General features: G+C 52.7%; 1 protein-coding gene across 1 annotated transcript; it reads left to right on the forward strand.

Annotated features, from left to right (window-relative positions):
* The first annotated feature begins 2,379 nt into the window (after positions 1–2,379).
* Positions 2,380–18,345, forward strand: LOC116638958 (uncharacterized protein DDB_G0271670-like). The gene is made up of 2 exons (XM_032415115.1): positions 2,380–2,401; positions 17,573–18,345. Exons 1-2 carry the CDS (start codon positions 2,380–2,382, stop codon positions 18,343–18,345), a joined length of 795 nt encoding a protein of 264 aa, XP_032271006.1.
* Positions 18,346–20,797: the final 2,452 nt, after the last annotated feature.

Genomic DNA, 20,797 nt, shown 5'->3' on the forward strand with positions numbered 1-20,797 from the left:
GGGGGTTATCTTCTTTATTATCATTTGCATGATTTCTCTACCAGACAAAAATAATTTGTAACTTATCAGTTTTCTACCAGCTAACAGCGATCTTTACAGAGCCTGGGCCCTGATCAATAGCAAATAATAAGTCAAGCAAAGTGACATACCCCTAGAGTGTCAAATGACCCTTAGAAGGGCTTGTTAGACAATGTTTTAATTTGACTTTGAAAGGACACCGGTTATCTATTTGCCTTATTTCCAAGTATTGGATGATTTTACTTATCAGGCTGTTGCAAGAGTATAAACGCTTCCAAAGAAATAAAAGCCATCGATAGTAATGAACGTATCAGTGTGAAAGTAAATGGGTCACCGATAGCCCTGTGAATGTCACATCAGAGATACCTTCAGTCAGAAGGGATGGATGGTGTTCTTCATTTTCCTCCAGAGCTTGGATCCTGGAGGAGAGAAGTGGGGTTGGGGGAGGTGGGGAGGGTGGGAGGAGTGCGGGAGGTGGGGGAGGTGGGGGGATGAGAGGCCCTGTAATTCTTGTAGAGTCATGATCCGTGAGGCCCAGGTGTAGTTAGGAGTCTAAGCAATAACCAAAAAACAATTTTTAAATCACTCACATTCTTTATGGTGGAGTCACATCTCACCCAAGGGTTGGGTTCCAAAAATCAGCATATTAGGCAAAAATTGTAAATGGCCAGTATTACCACTGGGAAAAAAAAGAATATTAGGAAAGCGCCATGTTGGAGACCATATTATCACTTCGCTATAGTTCTGCACTATCAGTTTTGGCTTTGACGTTAGAACAGAGTTCTCTTTCTTCAGTAGGGTAGCAATTGGCTAATGGATATCCCCCTCACCCTCCAAAACAAGAACGGAATCTTGAAAGACTGGGATCATGCACTGCTGAGATGTTTAGACCATGAGGGGCTCATGGGATGAGAGGCAGACTTGGGGAAGACAGGTCCATTCAGCTCTCCCTGTCCATGCTCACTCCAGAAATAGGCTTCTTGAGGGTCTAGGGTGATGGCAGCATCCCCTACCTTATTGAAATTGGGATTTGTAACTCTTTGTCTCTCTGAGTCTTATTAGGCAAAACGCAGATTGTCAACTGTTATAGAACATGGCTCTGAAGTTCTTGTATTTCTTTTTTTAATCAAAAAAATTGAAGTATAATTTACATACAGTAAAATGCAGAAATCTTTTTCTTTTATGAGAGAGAGAAAGAAAGGCAGAGGGAGAAGGAGAGAGAGAATCTTAAGCAGCCTCCAGGCCCAGCGGGGCTCGATCTCACCCCCCTCCATATGTGTGTCTGTCCGTTTCTTATAGCTGAGTAGTGTAAGTGCATATATCACACCTCATCACGCCCTTCCCCATTGGTGGGTATTTTTGGTCATGATGAGTTGAGCTGCTAAGAACGTTCTCCTACAAGCCCCCCTCTGCCTCTGCAGCCCCCATGCACTCAGTTCTCTGCTGTGCTGTTTGCACGCCATGAAGGAGGCACAGAGTTCACACCCATACCCCGTCCCCCCCATCCACTGCCACGCATCGCTCTCTTCAACACCCCCCCTCAAAAAAACCCACAAACCTCCTGGACCCTCCGCCTGAACCTCTTTTTCTCCTTCTCCCCCCTTCCCATTCCACTCCCCCTTGCTCTTTATTATGGAGATTGTCTTAATCACAGGTCTTTCTTCTTTGGGGCTAAATCCTTCCCCGCCTCTTGGGCCTTCTTCACCACCCAATAAGATCAGGGTTCTTGTTGGCAAGGTTGGCAGGGTGGGTTGGGAATTGGGGAGGGAGCTGTCAGAGCCTGCCACATGTCTTCAGCTCACAGTCTTTATTCTTTGCCTCTCTCGGCAGATAAAAGCGCTTTAGGGGATTGTTTTATGAAAAATGGAGGGGATTGTAAACAACAAATAATTTGTTGGGGAGATGAGAGGCAGCATGGGTTCAAATTCAGCATCCGCCTTCCGTTTGCTGTGTGCTCTTGCATGAGAGAACTTCTGTTTGGGGGTGACAACTGACCCTTCCAACTGTGACGAGGCTTCGGATCTGTGTGACTTGTCCCTGGTGCCAGGTAGGCACTTAGCAAATGTCCTGTCTTCTCCTCTTTCCCCTACCTGCCAGTCAGGGCACCTGGGTACAGTTCTAGTTGAGAAGTTTGGGAAAGAAAATGTAAAAGGAAAACAAAAGAAAGCAAAAGCAATTTCACTGGGGGAAGGTGAAGAAAAATAGGAAGAAAACAAGCCCCCTGTAACTGCTGGGGCCTGCTGAAGCCCGGCATCCCGGACACCCAGAGGGAAGCAGCCACACCTTCTTTCCTTCCTTCCAGGGGTCAGGTGGAGCCCCAGGAGAAGTTCCCAACAGGCAGATCTAGCGGGAAAGGCGCTAATGGAAGCTGCCAAGCATGCAGGTGGGTGAGATGTAAAAAGATTAAGAGTATTAACAGAATTAAGGACACAAACTGAACAGGTGGTGGGAGAGTGCAAGGACAGATTGCCTCTGATTTGGGGTGGCCCTGCCGTGGGTTCTGAGGGCTATCGGGACACCATAGCTGGGAAACGTGACACCTTGAAGGTCAGAATGATGCCCACTTCCAAGGAGCTCACACAGATGCAAGGGAAACACGCCCCCCCGCCCGCCCCGCCGCCGCCACCATGCAGAAATGATCTCCCTGATCTGCCCCTCACTTGGCCTGAAATTCCAGTTACCCATTCTTTCCATGGAGTAAGCACTGCTGTCTTGGGGTGTTTTAAAATTGGAGCTGTGTCTTGGTGCATTTGCAAGATGTTAACCATCACTCCTTAGTAAGCCCAACCACTAGGCTTGCTACCAGTGCTTAATACAAGACAACCAAGGCTCAGAGAGGGTGATTCTCATAAGGTCACACAGCCAGTCGGTGGTAGAGGTATTTCTATCATATTGAAAACTTTTCTGAAGGTGGTCCACTGGCGGTGTGGGGGTGGGGGGGTCTAAAACAGGGACTCTGAAAGGGAGAGGAGCATGAAAGGGCTATGGGCCCTGTGAAGGCGATCTCCCCTGGGTTGGGCATTTTACATATATCATCCCATTTAATTTACACGGTATCCTCATAGGGTAGAATTTTTATTCATTTTCAAAGGTAAAGAAATTGGGGTTCAGAGAGGTGAAGTGACTTGCTCATGGGTCTAGGGTTGCCAGATTTAACAAATAAAAATATAGGATGTCCAGTTAAATTTGAATTCAGATAAACATCAGTATGCATGGGATATACTTGTATTAAAAAAATTATTTGTCCTCTATTTTCTCTGGCAACCTACAGAGGTCACACAGCCCGATAGCGGTTGTCCCACATGTCCCTGAGTCACTAGGAAGCCTAACTTGGGATGGAAGGGTGGACTGAAGGGATGGCTCCTCTCTGCCTCCCGGGTGAATATGGGCCTTTGTCCCCACCTAGGGTCCCAGTTATTGCTCTTGTGGGTGAGCCAAGGACCCCAGCCAGGTTTCCCCACCATGACCCCTACATCATTGCCATCACAGGCTGTCCTCTGGGGGATCTCTCCCTGCCCCAGACTTTCATCAGAAGAGTCCCCAGTGAGCTGGAAGCAGGGGACTTGTGTTCTATTTCCAGCTCTGCTGGGTGTGGTCAAACAAATCACCTTTCTGGGCCTCAGTCTCTCCATCTGTGAAAAAGAGGGAGGAGTTGAACCAAAGCAATGGTTCCCTTGGGTCAGAGTCACTGGGACACCACTGCCCCAGCTGCTCCCCTCTCTACTGCTTTAGAACCCCTGCCTGCTGGGTTTATCATAGGTGCTCTGGGGGATCTCACGCGGGAGGCAGCTCAGCACCTTTCTGGAGCTCTGACAGCAACTGAGAATCTTTCCAACCTTGACACATTGTTTGGGCCACCCTGGCCCTTTGGACATGACCATTCTGCATCTTACAAGTAGAGACCAGGGGCAGAAGGGTCTAGAAACGCCTCGATGGTGTAGGAGAGGGGGGCAAGTCCTGATATGTTGGGTGGGAGGAGGAGGGAGGGAAGGTCACTAATCTCCCCTGAGGCTGAGACCATTTCCAACCTGGGAATCCAGAAATATGTCTTACCTTTGAGTAGAGATTTACGTTTTTCACAGCCCTGCATGGCTCACATGATTCCTGGCCAGGCTGTTAGCCCCCCTGATGGGAAGACCAAGGCTCAGAGAGGGCAGTGGGTTCCTGGTGTCACACAGCAGAGCCGGTCCACTCTCCAGTCTCTGGGGCCAGGACTCCACCCAGCAGCCCCACCCTTGGGTGGTCCTGGAAGGTCCTGTCCCAGTCCCTTCCCTTCCCAGGCTCCTGGGTTCTGGGCATTTCTTCATTGTGATGTTCTGAGCCCGGTCTCTGTCCCACCAGCTGCTCACTGGGGGCAATTGTCCCACACCCCCCTGAGCTCAGGTCCAATCAGCAATCATCCATCCTCCTTTCCCTGAGCCAGGGCACACCCAGGGTCACATGGCAAGCCCCAACACAGAGCCGGGACTGAGTGAGGGTCTGGAGTGGTCCAGCTCACACTCATCTTTCCACCTGCAGAGCTGCTCCAGAATCCAGGCTAACGACAGCTGCTTCTGCCCTGTTTCCTCCCCTCTTCCAGCCCTCTGCTGATTACAAATAAACACCCGGTCTACTCGGGAGAGTAATTAACTCTCCAGTGTGGGGAGAACTAATCAGCCTGGAGTTTGCTGCAGGTGGGAAAAGCGAAGGCTTTTCCTAAGTAGTATGCAAATGACACCCGTAGTATGCAAACCAACCTCTCTGGGCTGCTGGGAAAGGCCGCCAGAGCCTCAAGCGCTGGCTGCCGAGGAGGGACAGGCTCTGGGAACAGTGGTCCCTGCTCCCGAGACCCCATCCCTCAGGTTGAGGGGGGCTGGAGGGGTCAGAATAGGAGTGGGGGTGCACCTTCTGGGTTCCCCAGTGCACCTGCAGTCCTTGTGTCTGGAGCATTGTGGGGAGGCTGCAGGGGGTGGGGTTGGGGAATAGGCTCAGAGCTCAGAGAGGACTCGCTTTGAGTCTGAGCCCACTGGTCCTCACCTATGTGACTTGGGCAAGTCACTTGCACACTCCTGAGCCTCAGTTTCCTCGCTGAAAGATGGGGATAAAAATACATACAATTTAGGCTTGTACTGAGAGCTGGACAATACATAAAGTGCCTAACGTGGTCTGGTGCTTAGTAGGTGTTCCACAAATAGGAGAAATAGGAGTATCAAGATTGGCCCATAACAACCCTGTGGCTATGTGCTACCTGGTCAAGGCCCAGTCCCCTTGGGGGCTCATCACCACCTGGTTTGCCTTTCAGGGGTATGGTCAGCCTTGTGATATAAGATGTGAAAGGCTTCAGGAATGACCTCCTGCTCCCAGGCACGTATGTCTCCTGGCTTGCCTGAAATTCTGCACCGGGGCCACGGTAAGACAGTGAAGCTCCCTGGGAGCCAAATTTCCGGAGGCATTCACTCTCAGGTTGTGCGTGTGCAGAATCGACCCCGGGAGTGAGTACCTGCTTACACTGCTCTGCCCCAGGCAGGCATCTCACTGCCCTCCCCTTGTCCAGGTCCTGCTGGCCCTCTACTTCTGTTGAGTCAACTTCCCTCAGCGTTCAGCATTGCACTCTTAGGCTGCAGGGGCGGAGGGCATGAGCACATGTTCTGGGTCATAGAAATATTTTATATCCCTAACTGAAGTGTCAGTTACTCAGATGTATCCCTTTGTCAGAATTCATCAGATGGTACATTTAAGTTATATGCATTTCACTGTATATAAAATTGACCTCAATAAAACAATTTACAAGTAAATCAAATGTAGGTATCTTCTGGAAGATATCACACATTAATGTACAATGATGATGATGATGACGACCAAAGTGGTCATCCAGGTTCTACTTGTATACTTCTTGTGATGGGGAGCTCACCACCTGTGGAGCCAGGATATCACTTGTTTGGTGGTGGGACTGGGATTTGAACCCAGATCTGACTCCAGGGTCCAAGGCCTTGGTTTCTTCTCTACTGACTCTCCCAGGACTGTGTGTGCTCAGGAATCGTCCTAGGTGTGATACGTGAAATGTTTGTCACTTGTGAGATAGTAAGAGCTCCTGCACACCTGGGACACGGGTGAGCTGCACTTCCCCTGCCCATCCTTGCAGCTAGGTGGGGTCTGGACTAGTTCGTGCAATGACGCTGAGCAGAGTGACACCAGTGGAATGGATCTGCCAACACGCTCTTGCCCTGCTGCTATTGTAGAGACCTCCTGTTGTGATGGCGGAGCCCCAGGCTCTAAGTGGCTGGGCTTGCTGAGTGCCTTCATGGAGGACAACTGTCCCAGAGGGTCGTCTGGGTCACAGCAGACTTTATAGGAGGGATGAGTAAACCCTGGTGTTGTTAAGCCACTGAGGTGTGGGCTGTCGCTACAGTGTAACTTACTTATGCTGACCGATGGGCCTGACACTGATATGATTGCCAACCTCATAGTCTTAGTCACCGCCCTCCTCCTCTCCATTTCCAGGGCTGTCATTGTCATGACAACGCCCTCACAGGATGCTTCAGGTGGCTCATCTCTCCTGAGCTGTCCAGGGTCCTGTCCTCGGCCTGAGCCTCCACCACTGCCCAGGCTTCCATCAGTTCTGTGCCATCCAGGCTGAGCACCCGGGATTCTACAATGAAAAATGCCCGGACCCACCTTTGGAGAGCTTACGTTCTGTTGGGGGAGGCAGACGCAAATAACTTCCAAAGTGAGCAGCTCATGGGGTGCCAGAGACACCCAGAAACCAGAGGTGGGAGCTCCCAATAGGTAAGACAAGAGTCACCCCAGGGCAGGAATCTTGGGGGACTCCTTGGAGGAGGGGGAGGGGTTGGAGGAAGGAGGCAGCAGCAGTGACTCCCTCCCAGGTATTCATAGGCTCTCCTCATGACTCAGGTCTGAGTCCTACTTCTTCCACTTTCCACTGAATAATGCCAGGCAGGCATTTTCCCTCCTAAAGGCTTGGTTTTCTCATCTGTAAAAATGGGGACAATAAAAGTCCATCTTCATAGGGTTGTCATGAGAATCGAACAAGTTAATACACGTAGAGTGCTTTACTCAGTGCCTGGCTGTAGCAGTTGCTCAATAAACAGCTGTTATTACAGCCCCGTTTGGCCTTTGCAAAAACCCTGCAAGAGAATTGAAATAACTAGAATTATCTCTGCTTTACAGATGAGATAAAGGAGGCTCAGAGAGGGCCAGTGACTTGCTTAAAGCACACAGCTAGAAGTGCCTGAGCATGCAACGTATGCTGGGCGTGCCTTTCACCAGAGCCTTTCTGGGGTTAGGATTTATATCCTCAGACCTGGAGCCTCACTACTCCCTCTGGCTTGACCGCCTCTCCCACTCTTTCGATGCCTGACCTTTGAGATCCCACTGTTTTCTTATTGTGGCAAAATATACAGAAAAAATGTTTACCATTTAAATCATTTTTAAGGGTACCGTGTAGTGGCATTAGTTACAGTCGCTGTGTTGTGTGGTCATCACTACCGTCCGTCTCCAGAATGGTTACCATCCTCCCACACGGAAACTCTGTCCTCATTAAACACTAAGTCCATCTTTCCCCTCCCCCAGCCCCTGGCAACCACTAGTCCACCTTCTGTCTCTATGAATCTGACGACTCTAGGGACCTCAGATACGTGGAATCATGCACCATTTGTCCTTTTTTGTCTGGCTTATTTCACTTAGCGTGAAGCCCTCGCGTTTCCTCCATGTTGTAGCAGGTGTCAGAATTTTCTTCCTTCTTAAAGGTGAATAATATTTCTTTGTGTGTATATTTCACATTTTATTTATTTGTTCATTCGTTTTTGGACATTTGAGTTGCCTGCACCTTTGGGCTATTGAATACTGCTGCCACAAAAATGGGTGTACCAGTATCCGCTAGGGTCTCTTCTCGCATGAGACCCCGCTGCTACCACGGCCTCAGGGGCCACTCGGAGGGCTTTGCCAGGATCCAGAGTTCCCAGCGATCCAGGAGCCAGACCCCCACCCAGCCTACAGCGCGCTGGCCGTCTTGCTGTCCCGTCAGCTCCATGCCCTTCCTATCAGTCAGTTCCTCTCCTCCTGGCCTGCTCGAGTCTCTGATTACGCTATCAGTGCCTGGTCTCCCCTACACCCTCTCTTCCAGAATTGGGAATTTCCTTTAAATATTGTGGAGATAATGTCCCCTTGAAGAAAAGCAAAAATGAGAATCCCCTTCCAAAATACGTCCAGCTTAAGTGACCAATGAATCTTAGGGTTTTAATGTACCCGTGTGACACATTAGAAGCAATGTGGCTTGCTGGGTCTTGCCACACTCTGTCTTTTCAAGCTAGAAAAAGCAGCAGAGCCATCAGTCCAGTACTTCTTTTCTGAGTGGGACTTAGAAACGAGCAAGCCCTGGGGAGGGACAGGTGGGAGGGCCCCCGGGAGCCGGCCACCCCCAGACTGAAGGGAGGTGCGCAGGGAGGAAATTGTGGGTAAGAGCACCGGTGGCCTCATCTTGCTTTATTGATGGGGATCTGAGGCCTGGCTGCACCCCAGGAGCTCGCCCATGAGAACACCTGATTGAAAAGGGGGCCCAGGCATAACCAAGTTCCCATTAGCTCTGTCATCCCCAGGGAGAAATGGGGCAGGGCAGAGGCAGGGGGACAGGGGACACAGACTCCCCTTTCTGTCCGGCATAGCCCCTGATCCCCAGGTAAGAGACCTCTTATTGGGGGGGGGAATGCCTCAATTGGAGGGTCCTTGTGACTGGGCCCCATGACGGGTCAGGAAGGATCATAACGGACATTGAATTCCTTGAGCCGCATAGAAACCCCAGCAGACTGAATCCTGGAGGGCAGGGCAGGCTGGAGTCACCTTCTCCCGGCTTGCAGTGTGCGGCATGTATGTGCACCTCCCCCACCCTTTCCTCCCGCTCGCTTCCCTCACCCCCACTCACTTGCCAGAGAAGCAGCCTAGCCGCCTGTGTTCACATCCTGCCCCTGCCCCTCCCTAGCTGTGTGATACGGGGCAAGTTACTTTATTCCCCACTCCTCCGCCCCTCAGCGACCCCATCTGTAACCTGGGGGTAGTAAGAGAAGCCCCCTCACATGACTGTGCTGAGGAGGAATGAAGTCAACGTGGTAATGTCTTTAGAACAGTGCCAAGCATCTAGCAAGTGCTTAGGAAACACCAGATATTTTTTATTCAAGAAATATATAGTGCTTGCTCAGGGAACTGTGGCCGAATTAATGGGAGGGCTGAGCCTGCAGAAGGAGCTCGTGTTCAAAGTCAGCAGGTGCCCGGGTTGCCTTGAGAGACCTGCTTTGCCCCCGGGAGTCTCCCTGTCTCCTCCGCAACACGAAGAACACGTTTCCCATTGCCCTCACTGCAAGGCTGTCATGGGCATTACTGGGGGGCTTGGGGTGCAGGCACGGGGGAAGCAGGGCAAGTGACCCCTGGCTCAGCCATGGCCTCCCCTGTGACAGGGGCTTCTGAGCAGCCCTCTCTGGGGATCCCCTGCTCGATTTCTGCAGCCCCATGGCTCCAGGCAGTTGCTGGGACACGCTGGTGGGGAAGGGGCTGGCGGGATAAGCACCTCGGCTTCGTTCTCACCAGCTCCCACAGGAACCAGGGCTGCAGGGGGCTTTCCAGAGGCTGGCCTGACCCGGTGGGGCGGAGAGGAAGCAGAGCTTGTGTGTTGGCCTCTGGGGCCAGCCTGGGCCGTGGGGTCTGCCATTCCCGAGAGCCAGGCCGGGGTACCAGCTACACTGAGAGAGGGCCCGGCTTGAGAGCCTAGAGGCCGGGTGCTCCCCCCGGGCTCGTTCATGCTGCCTCGGCCTCCTCCCCGCCTCCCCGGGGTGTTGGCATCTTCGTCTCTAGCAGGCACTATCCTGCCTGCCTCGTGGGGCTGTGGGCTGGCTCCGTGGGAGGACGCTCATCAGCAGCGTCCCAAAGCTGGGCACATCTAAGGGCATCAGGGTCCTGCCAGTGGGTAACTCGCTCAGCGTCCCCCATAGACGTCAGCAAGATGCAGAGCCAGGTCTGAACTTAGAGACGTCTCTGGAGCAGAAAGCGCGCTGGCTGGCAGTCCCCTGTCCCCTGTGCAGCCTGGGGGGGCTCCTAGAGCCAGTGATGCCGTCTCAGGCTCAGTTTCCCTGTTGCAGAGGGCAGCGGCAGTTAGCCCTGCAGCAGGACAGGCAGGGTTTCGTTTGCTTCGTTTTCTAATATCTGTCACAACTTCTCTGCATAGTCCTTCCCAGTCTACAGATGAGGAAGTGGGGGCTCTGGGAGACGGTGTCCCTTGCCCCAGACCACCTGCTGAAAGACTAGGAGAGCGGAGCTTCCCCTGGGGCTTTAGCACAGGCTGCTGTATGGGCTGGTGTGAGCACTTTGCCTCTGAGCTTTGTTTCTACATCTGCAAAATGGGAGTGGCAGTCTGTCCAGGGCAGACACTGAATAGTGGTAGGCAGCAAAAATCCTAGGAGGCCTGGCTGAGGTTTGAACCGGGGGCTGCAGGACCCCTTGGCCCTACTTGCACACCAGGCAGCCTCTGGCACCTGACGGGGGGGCCGGGTGGGCGCCGGGAGCCTTTGCAGCTTGACTTGGACATTCCCAGGCCTCATCTAAGCCTACGGATTCCTTGAAGGCCTCTGCCTGATTTCATCGGGCCTGCCGCCTGATTTTGCTCCGAACACGGGCTGCAGCCCCCGGGGCTGGTTTCGGTGACGTGGCGGCCCCCCTCTCCCGGCTGTTTCCCAGAGCTCACGTGTGCAGGGTCTTCTGCTGCAAGGAGGCGGTTCGGACCTCCTAGCACTTGCAACATCTGGGAAAGGCTAACTGAGGGTGCCCCTCCAGAGCACCCCCCTTTGCTTCTCAGCAGGAGGGGGCGGCTCAGTTATTTTTGTGATAAAAGTTTAATAAATTGGAAGGCACGGTTTTCATTCTGTGGGTAATTAGCTGCCGCCACCGTGCTCCCTCCTAATTGTCTCTCTCACTCCAGATCGGCAGAGATCAATAGGAAGCGGCCCCTGCACGGTGAAAGTCACAATTAATTAATTGTCGGGCGTGTGTGTGTCTCCATCTCTGTCACATCAAAGGCCCAGGGGCAGCAGCTGCCCACGTTTCTGGCTCTGCTGGGCCAGCCCAGCCCAGAGTCCCCAGATGCACGTGACCGCAAGCCACCATGCACGCTTCCTGTCTCTCCCTCAGGCAGCAGGAGGCTCCTGGAGAAGGGGTCCCCTGAGACCCCAGGCTCAGGGGCCTTCTCTGACAGCCAGCATTTTCCTACCACCCCACCTCGAATGCAATCTCTGCTCTATCCCTGCCCGGGTACCTGTGCCCTGGTGCCCCCCAGCCCCTCACCCCACTTCACCTTTGCCTGTCCCATCCAGTCTCCTGCGTGCAGTCTAACCCAGTAGATTTTCTAGACTAAAACTTGGGCTGTATCCAGAAAAGTGGTTAGCTCTGGTGGTAGGGGGAGGTGTGGGCTGGGAGAAAACATTTTGGGATTCTGGGAATGCTCTACATTTTTGAGTGGTGGTTTCATGGATGTATACCTATGTAATAAGCCGCTTGCACGTGCACACAGACACACAGACACACACACACACACAAATGCCCCCTTCCATTCAGTAACAACAACTCACTTTTATGTGCCAATGTTAAGACATGAGGATGACGAGGAAGGCAGCCAGCACGTGATGAAACCACAGGCCCTGCCGCCATGTATCTTTCCTACTCTTTCCCACGAGGCTTGGAGATAGGTAGTGTCATCCCTGTTTTACAGATGGGGAAACAGAGGCACAGAGAGGGCTTAGAAGGAGGAGAGAAGAGGTTGGCGGTCGGAAGGTTGAGAGGAAGGGCCTGTGGATGCCAGGGGCTTGTGGCGGCCAGCTCGAGCTTTACTTATCTCTACCACTCTTTGAAGGTGCAGCCATGTGTCCCATTTCACAGACAGGAAGCTGAGGCTTGGAGAGATGACGTCCCTTGTCCGAGGTCACAGGGCCTGGGAGTGATGGGCTGGGTCTGGAACCTGGGTTGTTTCTGAAGAGGGGGAGGGAGGAGAGAGGGAAGTGAGGGTGAGAGGGGCCCTGAGGTGGGGTGAGCAATCGGGGAATACTAGCAAGGTGTGATACGAAAGACGTGGTGCTAAAGACCTGTGTGTGGGAGCATGCACGCCCACACACGCGCACATACATGCATGCACACGCACACCCCTGTGCACGCACCTGTGCACACACCCCATCCTTTCTAGCGCCCCATCCTTTCATCCGCAAAGTGAGAGAGGAACCGCGGGGCCTCAAGGTTTGCTGTGGCCAGCTCGCGGCCTGGCAGATGCGGTGGGGGGCTTGGTGAGTGCGCCGGGCCTCTCATGCTCCTCCATCTCAGCCAGGCAGGGCTGTGCTGGGCTCCCAGGCGCCCACCCTCTGCCCAACACCCGCAGCTCTGCAGGTGAAGCCTGGCTCTGGGAGGGGTCAGGTCCCCTTGTCCCAGACCCTGGGCCTGTGCTCTGGTCTCCTGCCCCCACGCCCAGGCGGGCCCATCCACCCCCTGGAACTCAGGGGTTGACAAATATTGTAAGAGCTTCCTCGCTGGTGGGGAAAGGTGGTGCCTGTCCTTCTGTTGGCTGTTTCTCAGTGCCTCCCCTTCATAGCTGGTCGTCAGGGGAGGCCACCTCCATGCTCCTACCTCCGATGCCGCCTGTCATTGAGCCTTTGAAGTGGCGCCTGATTTTCCAGTCTGTTTGAAGTTGCTAGCTGCTTATGCAGCAGCTGGTCCAGAAAGTACCCCCGCCGGGCCTTTCCACGATGGTGCCAGCCGCCAGGGACTCCGGGAGACAGCCGCCGGGTCTCGGTGGGGGGGGGGGGAGGAGGCGGGCAGAGGAAGCCCACATGCCATCTCTGTCTCAGGGTCTTCTAGACTGATTTTGCTTATTTTTTGTTTAAAAGGATGGGGAAAAAAAGAGTTTTCAAGAACCCCAATGTTTTATTCTCTTCAAAGAAAAAGGAATAAAGATTTTTAAAAAGAAAAAAACGAAGGGCCAAAGGTAAAGCTTTTAAATTTCTTTGAACATTTTTACTGCCGTGGCAGCTGCATGGGGGAAGGTGCTGGCCTGAGAATCCTTTCCTGGATGTTAATGTGCTGTGTGACCTTGGGCAAGTCACTTCTCTCTGGTCGTCAGATCCCTAATGAGGGTTTGACTGGTTCTGTCCCACTCCACATTTGGGGACCTTCTCACAGACCGTGCTGTTTGTTTTCCCTGAGACTCATTGCCACAGGCCCCCTCCTCCTTCTCCATATGAAAGCCTTCCTGAGCCTAGGAAATCAGAGAGGCAGGTGGAGGGGCCTCTGGGGATCCAGTGAGCAGGATGATCCCTTAGACATGGGTGCACAAATCTCCATTTTGAGGATGTCACAGCTGGAGATCAGAGGGGTTAAGTGGCTTGCCCAAGCTCACACAGCGGGGGAGTCCATGGTAGAAGCAGAATTGACTCTGTGTCTTTTAACTCCCCAGCCTCATTAAGCTGCCGGAGGAGGTTTCCTGAAACCAGGGGCCAAGTTTATGTGGCTTACATTTTTCAACTGAGGCTCTTGAAAGTGGAATTTAAGGGTGAGAGCTTGGGGTCAAACAGAACTTGGTCTTGCATCGGCTGCTCTGTTTGTGTGAACTTAGGCAATCGATTTCACATCTCTGAGTCTCAGTTTCCCTAACTATAAAATGGGGCTATTCCTTAGGCCTCCTTTATGTGTAGCTGTGAGGGCAAAGGAGAGGATGCACGTGAAGTGCTCAGTGCAGGGCCTGGAACGCATGAGCCCTAAGTGCCGACAGCTACTCTGGCGAGCCTTTAGCGTGGGGCTGGAGCTTTATCTGCTTTCTTCGTCAAGCACTTGGAGAAAGAGGGCACACTGGGCCAGTCTCCGGGGTCTGGCTGTCATGCCTGCCTTTCACGCCACACCCCCTCCCACCAGAGCCCCTTCCTGGGAGACACAGGCAGCCCGTGGCAGGCTGTGTAGGAAATGTCAACCTTGTCTCATGGAGAGGCCTCTGCTGGCACTGATGAGACCCCTGGCAGGTGGAGTGGGCAGGGAGCGGCCCAGGGCCTAGCCTCGCTCCCCCTGGGCCTGGTCTTTCTTGGTCTCCCTGTCACGGCTGTGGCTCCAGCCCCAGGAGGCCACCCTGAAGGTTGCCTGGGGCTGGGGAGCCATCATTCCAGGGGCTAGGCTTAACTGGAGCTGGTGGGTGGGCAGCTGGGTGGGCTTAGCTTCAAGCCAGGGGTGCAGAGGGCAGGTGGCCAGTGGGTATGGGCACAGGGTTCAGATACAGAATGAACTGGGTTGGAATCTTGATCCTGACTCTACCACTCCCTAGCCATGCGACCTGGGGCAAGCCAAGTCACCTCTCTCAACTCAGGCTCTTTGGCTGAAAATGAGGACAGTACTCACTCGGTCTCCACAGGACTGTCGGAAGACTGGAGAACCGCCAGCCCCTGACACATACAGTAGGAACATCATGAGTGGGAGGTGCTAAGGAGGTTGTTATGCTCTTGCTCTCACAGGTGGGCATGGGGCTCTTCATTCACACATTATTCAATGAGGCTTTATTGCAAATTCTGTAATTTGCCTGCCCAGTCCCAGGGACTAGCAAGACATCAGTGAACACAGAAAAGATCCCTGCCCTCATGGAGTTGACATGCTAGTGGGAGAGGGTGTGGGAGATCAGAGGCTCAGGGATGGGGCTGGGGAGCAGCAGGGAGCAGAGGAAAGAACACAGAACCCCTGTGTTCAAATTCCGACTCAGCCACTAACTTGCTGTGTGACTTCAGAAGAAGCACTTCCCCTCTCTGAGCTTTAGTTTCCACATTTGCAAAATGAGATTAATCACCCAGCCTTGCATTACCGAGAGATGAGTCTCCATCAAAACAGTCTTGGGAGGGCACTAGGGAGACCAGTTTCCTCTCTGTGCAGCTTCCCCACCCTGAGAATCAGGGCTGGGCAAATATCAGAAGATGTCACCTGTGACTCTTCTACTCAGCCTGGATGCTCCAGCCCAGGAAACCCTGAAGCCATGAACCTGGAAGCAGATGTTCCACTTTCTCAAGTCTGGCCCTAGGGTGGGAGCAGGAGCTCCACACGTCTCCTCCAGCCCTAGACCCTCCATGCTGGGACCCCTCCTTGAAATCTTATTTCTTCTAGTCACCCTCAGGATGGGATTCTGGGGATCCAGAAGGCCATGCTACTGGAAAAGACCAGTGACATTCATTCATTCATTCATTCATTCGTTATCAATCAGTTGGTCTGTCAACAGACACTCATCCAGCATTTACCATGTGGCAGCCCCACGTTAGGCACAGGAGATCAGGAATGTATCAATTCTTTAGCAAATATCAAGCACCTCATTTGTTTCAGGCTCTGTGCCTGGGACTGAGGACAAAGTGATTAATTGATTTAATGTTTAGAGATGACTGCCATGTGCTCGAGACTGAGGGCCAAACAAATACTGAGGTCCTACTCTGTGCCAAGGACTCTGATGGGTACAGACCCTTGCTCCCCTTGCTCCCTGAACACCAGCTCTGAACGAGGAGGGCTCCCTGAACACCAGCTCTGAACGAGGGAGCTCCCTTGCTCCCTGAACACCAGCTCTGAACGAGGCACGCCACACCTGGGAGAACAGTGGCTGACGTTTTGTGGGCGGACATGAAACCCAGCATCTCCCTGTGGCTAATCATCGGGCTCACAAGAGAAGCGCGAACAGACCCCCTTGTCCATGAATTTGCTAATTGAGCTCCTCGAACTCAGGCATTAACCTGCATTACCATAAATACTGCAGAGAACAGCCATTCACAATTGATGCTCAGTGGTAATGGAGAAAATCAGTAGAGGAATAAAGCTGAAATGGAATCATAAAACCTTATTTTCACCATTAATTTGAACCTAGTCTTCCCCAAATACCTTTCAGTAAATCTTTCTGTAAGACTCGAGGGCTGGAGAGAGGAGGGTAGGGCTGAGTGAAGGGAGAAGCTGTGCCGCGGAGGCTGGGGGCTGAGCTGGGTCTGGAGGGCTGGAGGGGGTTCCTGGCTCACTGGCTGCCTGCTCTGCCTCACTGGGGGCAGCCAGCCCTGAGTCAGGGCCAAGCGAGGTGGCTTTTGGTGAAGAGTGAACCCAGCTCCACACATGGAGAGAAGTGGGGATGGGCAATAACAAGGTGGATAGACAGGCAGACAGATAGGAAGGCAGGACAGACTGACTGCCAGGGAGACAGAGGAAAACACACAAACTCAAAGACAGATGGACAGCCAGGCTGACCAGTAAAAGGATAGTTAACAGACAGATTGACAGACTGTTGTGATGACAGACAGCAGGTAGACTGAGAAACGGGAGGCCAGTCTGTCCATTGGGAGGACAGTCAGACTTAATGGGAAAAGAGAGGAAGACCCACAGAAATACAGACTGACAGCCAGTCTGACCCACAAGGAGCCTTCCAACCGACAGAGAGACTGACAGAATCACAGGCAGACAGACAGGCATAGTGATAGTCCAGAAGCAGATCAAAGGAGAGGTAGGCAGCCAGTCTACCCTTTCAGAGGATAGATGGACAGATGGATGGAGGGGAACAGAGACTGGAGTTGGGGCAGAGGCTGGGGTCTCTGCGCATCCCTAGGTGTGTTTAGGGGGAAGGGGGGAGCTTGAAGAGGAGGCCTGGTGGACGCCTTCCCATTGTGTGTCAAGCCCCTTGCGTGAGGGAGACTGGCGTGCGGGGTGCTCCCCTGGGCCCCAGGCTTCCTGGCTGCTTCCCTGCCTTCTCCTCCTCACAGCCACATGCACTGTCTTGCACGCAATGCAGGGAGGCTCAGAGCTGCTGCTGAGGGCTGCTCCATGGTTGGGGGCTGGGGGCAGCTCCTGGAGCCCTCTGTGGGTCACCTGCACCCAGGTGTCTGTGGGGGGTTCAGACCCAGTGAAAGGTCCTAGCCCTGAGAGCACGGGGGACAGGAAGCCTTGGAGGCAGCCTCAGCCCTGCTGCTCCTCTGCCTCATTTGCACCCTGTAACCCCAGCCACGGCTCTCTGTGGAAGGTTCTGTTGTCCCCATCTCACAGAGGAGCCAACAGGGGCTCAGAGAGGGGCAGTGCTCAGGCCCAGCGCTCTCAGCATGAGGGTGATGGGATCTTTCCTTCTGGGAGCCAGGCTGCCCACAGGAAGCCCATGTGTTTCCCTGCTCCCCTGTGGTTGGTCAGTGGCCTTGTGGCTGCGCGGTGAGTCTGTCGGACCCTGGGATTCACCATAGGAAAACTACTAGTCCTCAGATGCCAGCCCCATCATCCAGCACCAGCTTTTCCAGGGATCGAGATGCCTTTGGCCTCCATCTGAGGGACTCCCACCTGTGTCAGTTAGCTGCAAAGTCAGGCCAGGCAAATTCCCAATAAACGGGGTCTGGTCCAGCAGAATCTCTGTTGCTTGTCCCCCCCCCACCCCTGGTGACATGGTTGGTGGAGAGAAACTGGGGGCTTCCCTGAGGCATGCCCTGCTCCTCCATGAGTGGGCCTCAACTCCAACCATCTTGGTTTTCACCCATGTCTTGTTTTGATCATTAACACTCAGGCTGGGAAATACTTCTGTTTATCAACACAGTGATAGTAGTGCAGTATAGCAGTGGCAGCATTACTACTGGTACTACCAGCAGCGGCAGCATTACTACTAGTGCTACCAGCAGCGGCAGCATTAGTACTAGTAGCAGCGGCACCGTTACTACTGGTACTACCACCAGCAGCAGCATTACTACTGGTACTACCAGCAGTGGCAGGATTACTACGAGTAATACTAGCAGCGGTAGCATTACTACAAGTACTACCAGCAGTGGCAGGATTACTACTAGTACTACCAGCAGCGGCAGCATTACTACTGGTACTACCAGCAGCGGCAGCATTAGTACTAGTAGCAGCGGCAGTGTTACTACTGGTACTACCAGCAGCAGCAGCATTACTACTGGTACTACCAGCAGCAGCAGCGTTACTACTAGTACTACTACCAGTGGCAGCGTTAGTACTAGTAGCAGCGGCAGTGTTACTACTGGTACTACCACCAGCAGCAGCATTACTACTGGTACTACCAGCAGCGGCAGCGTTACTACTAGTACTACTACCAGCGGCAGCATTAGTACTAGTAGCAGCGGCAGCGTTACTACTAGTACTACTAGCAGCGGCAGCATTAGTACTAGTAGCAGCGGCAGCATTAGTACTAGTAGCAGCGGCAGCATTAGTACTAGTACTACTACCAGTGGCAGGATTACTACTAGTATTAGTAGTAGTGGCAGCAGCAGCGTTACTACTACCACCACTCCAGCAGCAGCAGTAACAACAATGACCATTTGTTGAGCGTTAACCAAAAGAAAATAAACTATGTTGCAAGCCCTGGATGTATGAACTCACCTCACAGTGGCTCTGTGAGGCGGGCATCTTCCTCAGTTTACTGGAGGAGAAGCCAAAGTTTATGTGGCTTCTCTAAGGTCTCAGGGAAAGAGGCAGAGCCAGGATCTAGACTCTGGTCTGGCCCAAAGTCTGGGCTTGTTTCCCTGCCCCAGGCTGTCTGAGAGGGGCAGCTGGAGGTCGGTGGAGCTTCTGAGAGCTGTGGCTGGGCCGTGGGGAGCACAGGAGGTGGGGAGGGTGATGACAGATGGTGGGGCAGGGCGGGTCGGAGAACCTGCAGAGCGGGAGGCCTTGGTGACTTGCAGGCAGGTTCCTCCACTGCCCTGGGTTGCTGCGGGTGAGAAACACTGTCCCGTCCCTCATGAAAGAAACATCAGTGTTAATCGGATCAGGCCCCACACTCTGGGCTGGGTGCCTCATCCATTTTTAATTTATTTCTTCCTTAAAACTCAACCCAAGGGGAGGAGGAGGGGAGGGAGCTGAGAGAAGGCTGTGGAGAGACATGAGGGAGAAGGTAGGAATTCTACACCTTCTGGATTGGTCAGGTTAACAGCACATGGAATCACATGCCTGGGTATCATTTCAGCCCAATTATTTGCCAGGCACGGGACCATGAACAAGTCACCTCCCCTCTCTGGGCCTCAGTTTCCTTATCTGTAACATGAAGCTATGATATATATGCCCCTGCATTGTGGCAAGCAAGTGATAGGTGTTCAATAAATGGTAACCATTGTGCCTAAGGGCAGGTCTGTTGTCATGAAGACCCTAGAAAAACTGAGTGTTTTGTCTTTCTCACTTTTGGGAAGCTCTTCTCTTCCTGAAGTCTCCAGTGTGTGGTCCCAGGAAGAGCTAGCCCGAGTCTCTTTCCCAGAACAGTCCCTCCAGGATCTGAAGACAATGATTGGTGACGCTCCGCTTGCTATGACTCCCAGATCACCTCCACCATGGTATACTCTCATGGACACGCTCAAGGGCCTGTTTTATTTTCCTTCAGCTCAGTCCAGCAAATATCAATGAACCAGGACCTTGGCTGCATCAGCCATACCCCACCTTTGAGAAGCTCCATGAGGAGGGGTTAGGCAAGAAAAGAGGCAAGGCTTTAGACATGGCAGGCCAGCATGGTGCATGGCAGGAAAATCACCTCCCCTGACCATGACTCTGTGCTTCCAATAATTCAGCATCAGGTCCTCCCAAAGTCCAGAGGTGACCCCAGATCAGGCCTTGGAGGCAGATGTCGGCTGTGCAGCTTCAGCACCAAGGACAGCTCCACACCATTGTGCGGCTGCACCACTTTCCCCCTGGATTTGAGGCTCAAGGGAGTCTGGGGAAGATGACTACCTAGTCCTTGAAGAGTTGGTTATAGACTGACAGACCGTGTCATCTGGTCACAGGGTGGAAGAGCCGAATAATTGTTGGATGAATAATTGGTTGTCTTCATTTCAGACAGGACAAGAGGTGAATTTATGAAGCAAAAGCTCAGAAAATTAGGGGACCTTGGGGGAAAGCAATTAGGACCTGAAGTTGTAGGCAAGAGTCTTAATTTGTCTGAACCTCAGTTTCTCCAGCTGTGAAAGGATGGGAAGAAGAATGGATACACACACACACACACACACAATCTTTCTGAGGCTGGACCTTTCTTTTTTTTTTTTTAAGATTTTATTTATCTGACAGAGAGAGAGAGAGAGAGAGCACACACAAGCAGAGGGAACAGCAGGCAGAGGGAGAGGGAGAAGCAGGCTCCCTGCTCCATGGAAGAGGGAGCCCGATGCGGGGCTCCATCCCAGAACCCTGGGATCATGACCTGAACTGAAGGCAGACGCTTAACTGACTGAGCCACCCAGGTGCCCCGAGGCTTGATCTTTCTTAAGGATAGAGCCAGAAGTGTCTCCCTGGCTTGGGAGGGATGCTGGGAGTATCTCAGGGTTAAGCAGGACTCTGGGGCTCTGCTGTGCATCTGCAGTTAAAAGTTCCATGTCCAGAATATCGCCTTGAGGATCCTTACACTGAGGCAAAATGACTCTTATTTTGAGCATCTTGACAGACATTCAATTCTGTCACTGGGAGAGAGACTGGGGGAGGGAGGGAATCAGAGGTGACCATCTGGGCTTGGCACACACAAACATACACACATGCTCCTACCTGCCTCTACAAACAGGCACAACATTCATATACTAAGTCACACACTGGCTCATGTTACAATCATGGAAATGTTTATGCACTTCACACATACACGTACAATCATATGTACAATAATATACTTACACCAGTCACACACATTTGTGTGTTTTATATATGTTAGTCACTGAATTCTACATACAAAAACACATCCAGTAATGTCAGCCAACCTCACCTTCATGGTATATGCTTACCCATCACAGTCATACTCACAGACACGTGTACA

Source organism: Phoca vitulina, unplaced genomic scaffold (assembly GCF_004348235.1).
Source record: "Phoca vitulina isolate PV1807 unplaced genomic scaffold, GSC_HSeal_1.0 scaffold2, whole genome shotgun sequence".
Taxonomy (NCBI): domain Eukaryota; kingdom Metazoa; phylum Chordata; class Mammalia; order Carnivora; family Phocidae; genus Phoca; species Phoca vitulina.

Excerpts from the sequence above, each read along its gene's own strand:
- LOC116638958 (XM_032415115.1), top strand. The coding sequence starts at position 2,380 with ATGGAAGCTGCCAAGCATGCAG. Across the intron at positions 2,402-17,572 it reads GGAAGCTGCCAAGCATGCAG|GCTGGGAAATACTTCTGTTT; the intron begins GTGGGTGAGATG and ends ATTAACACTCAG.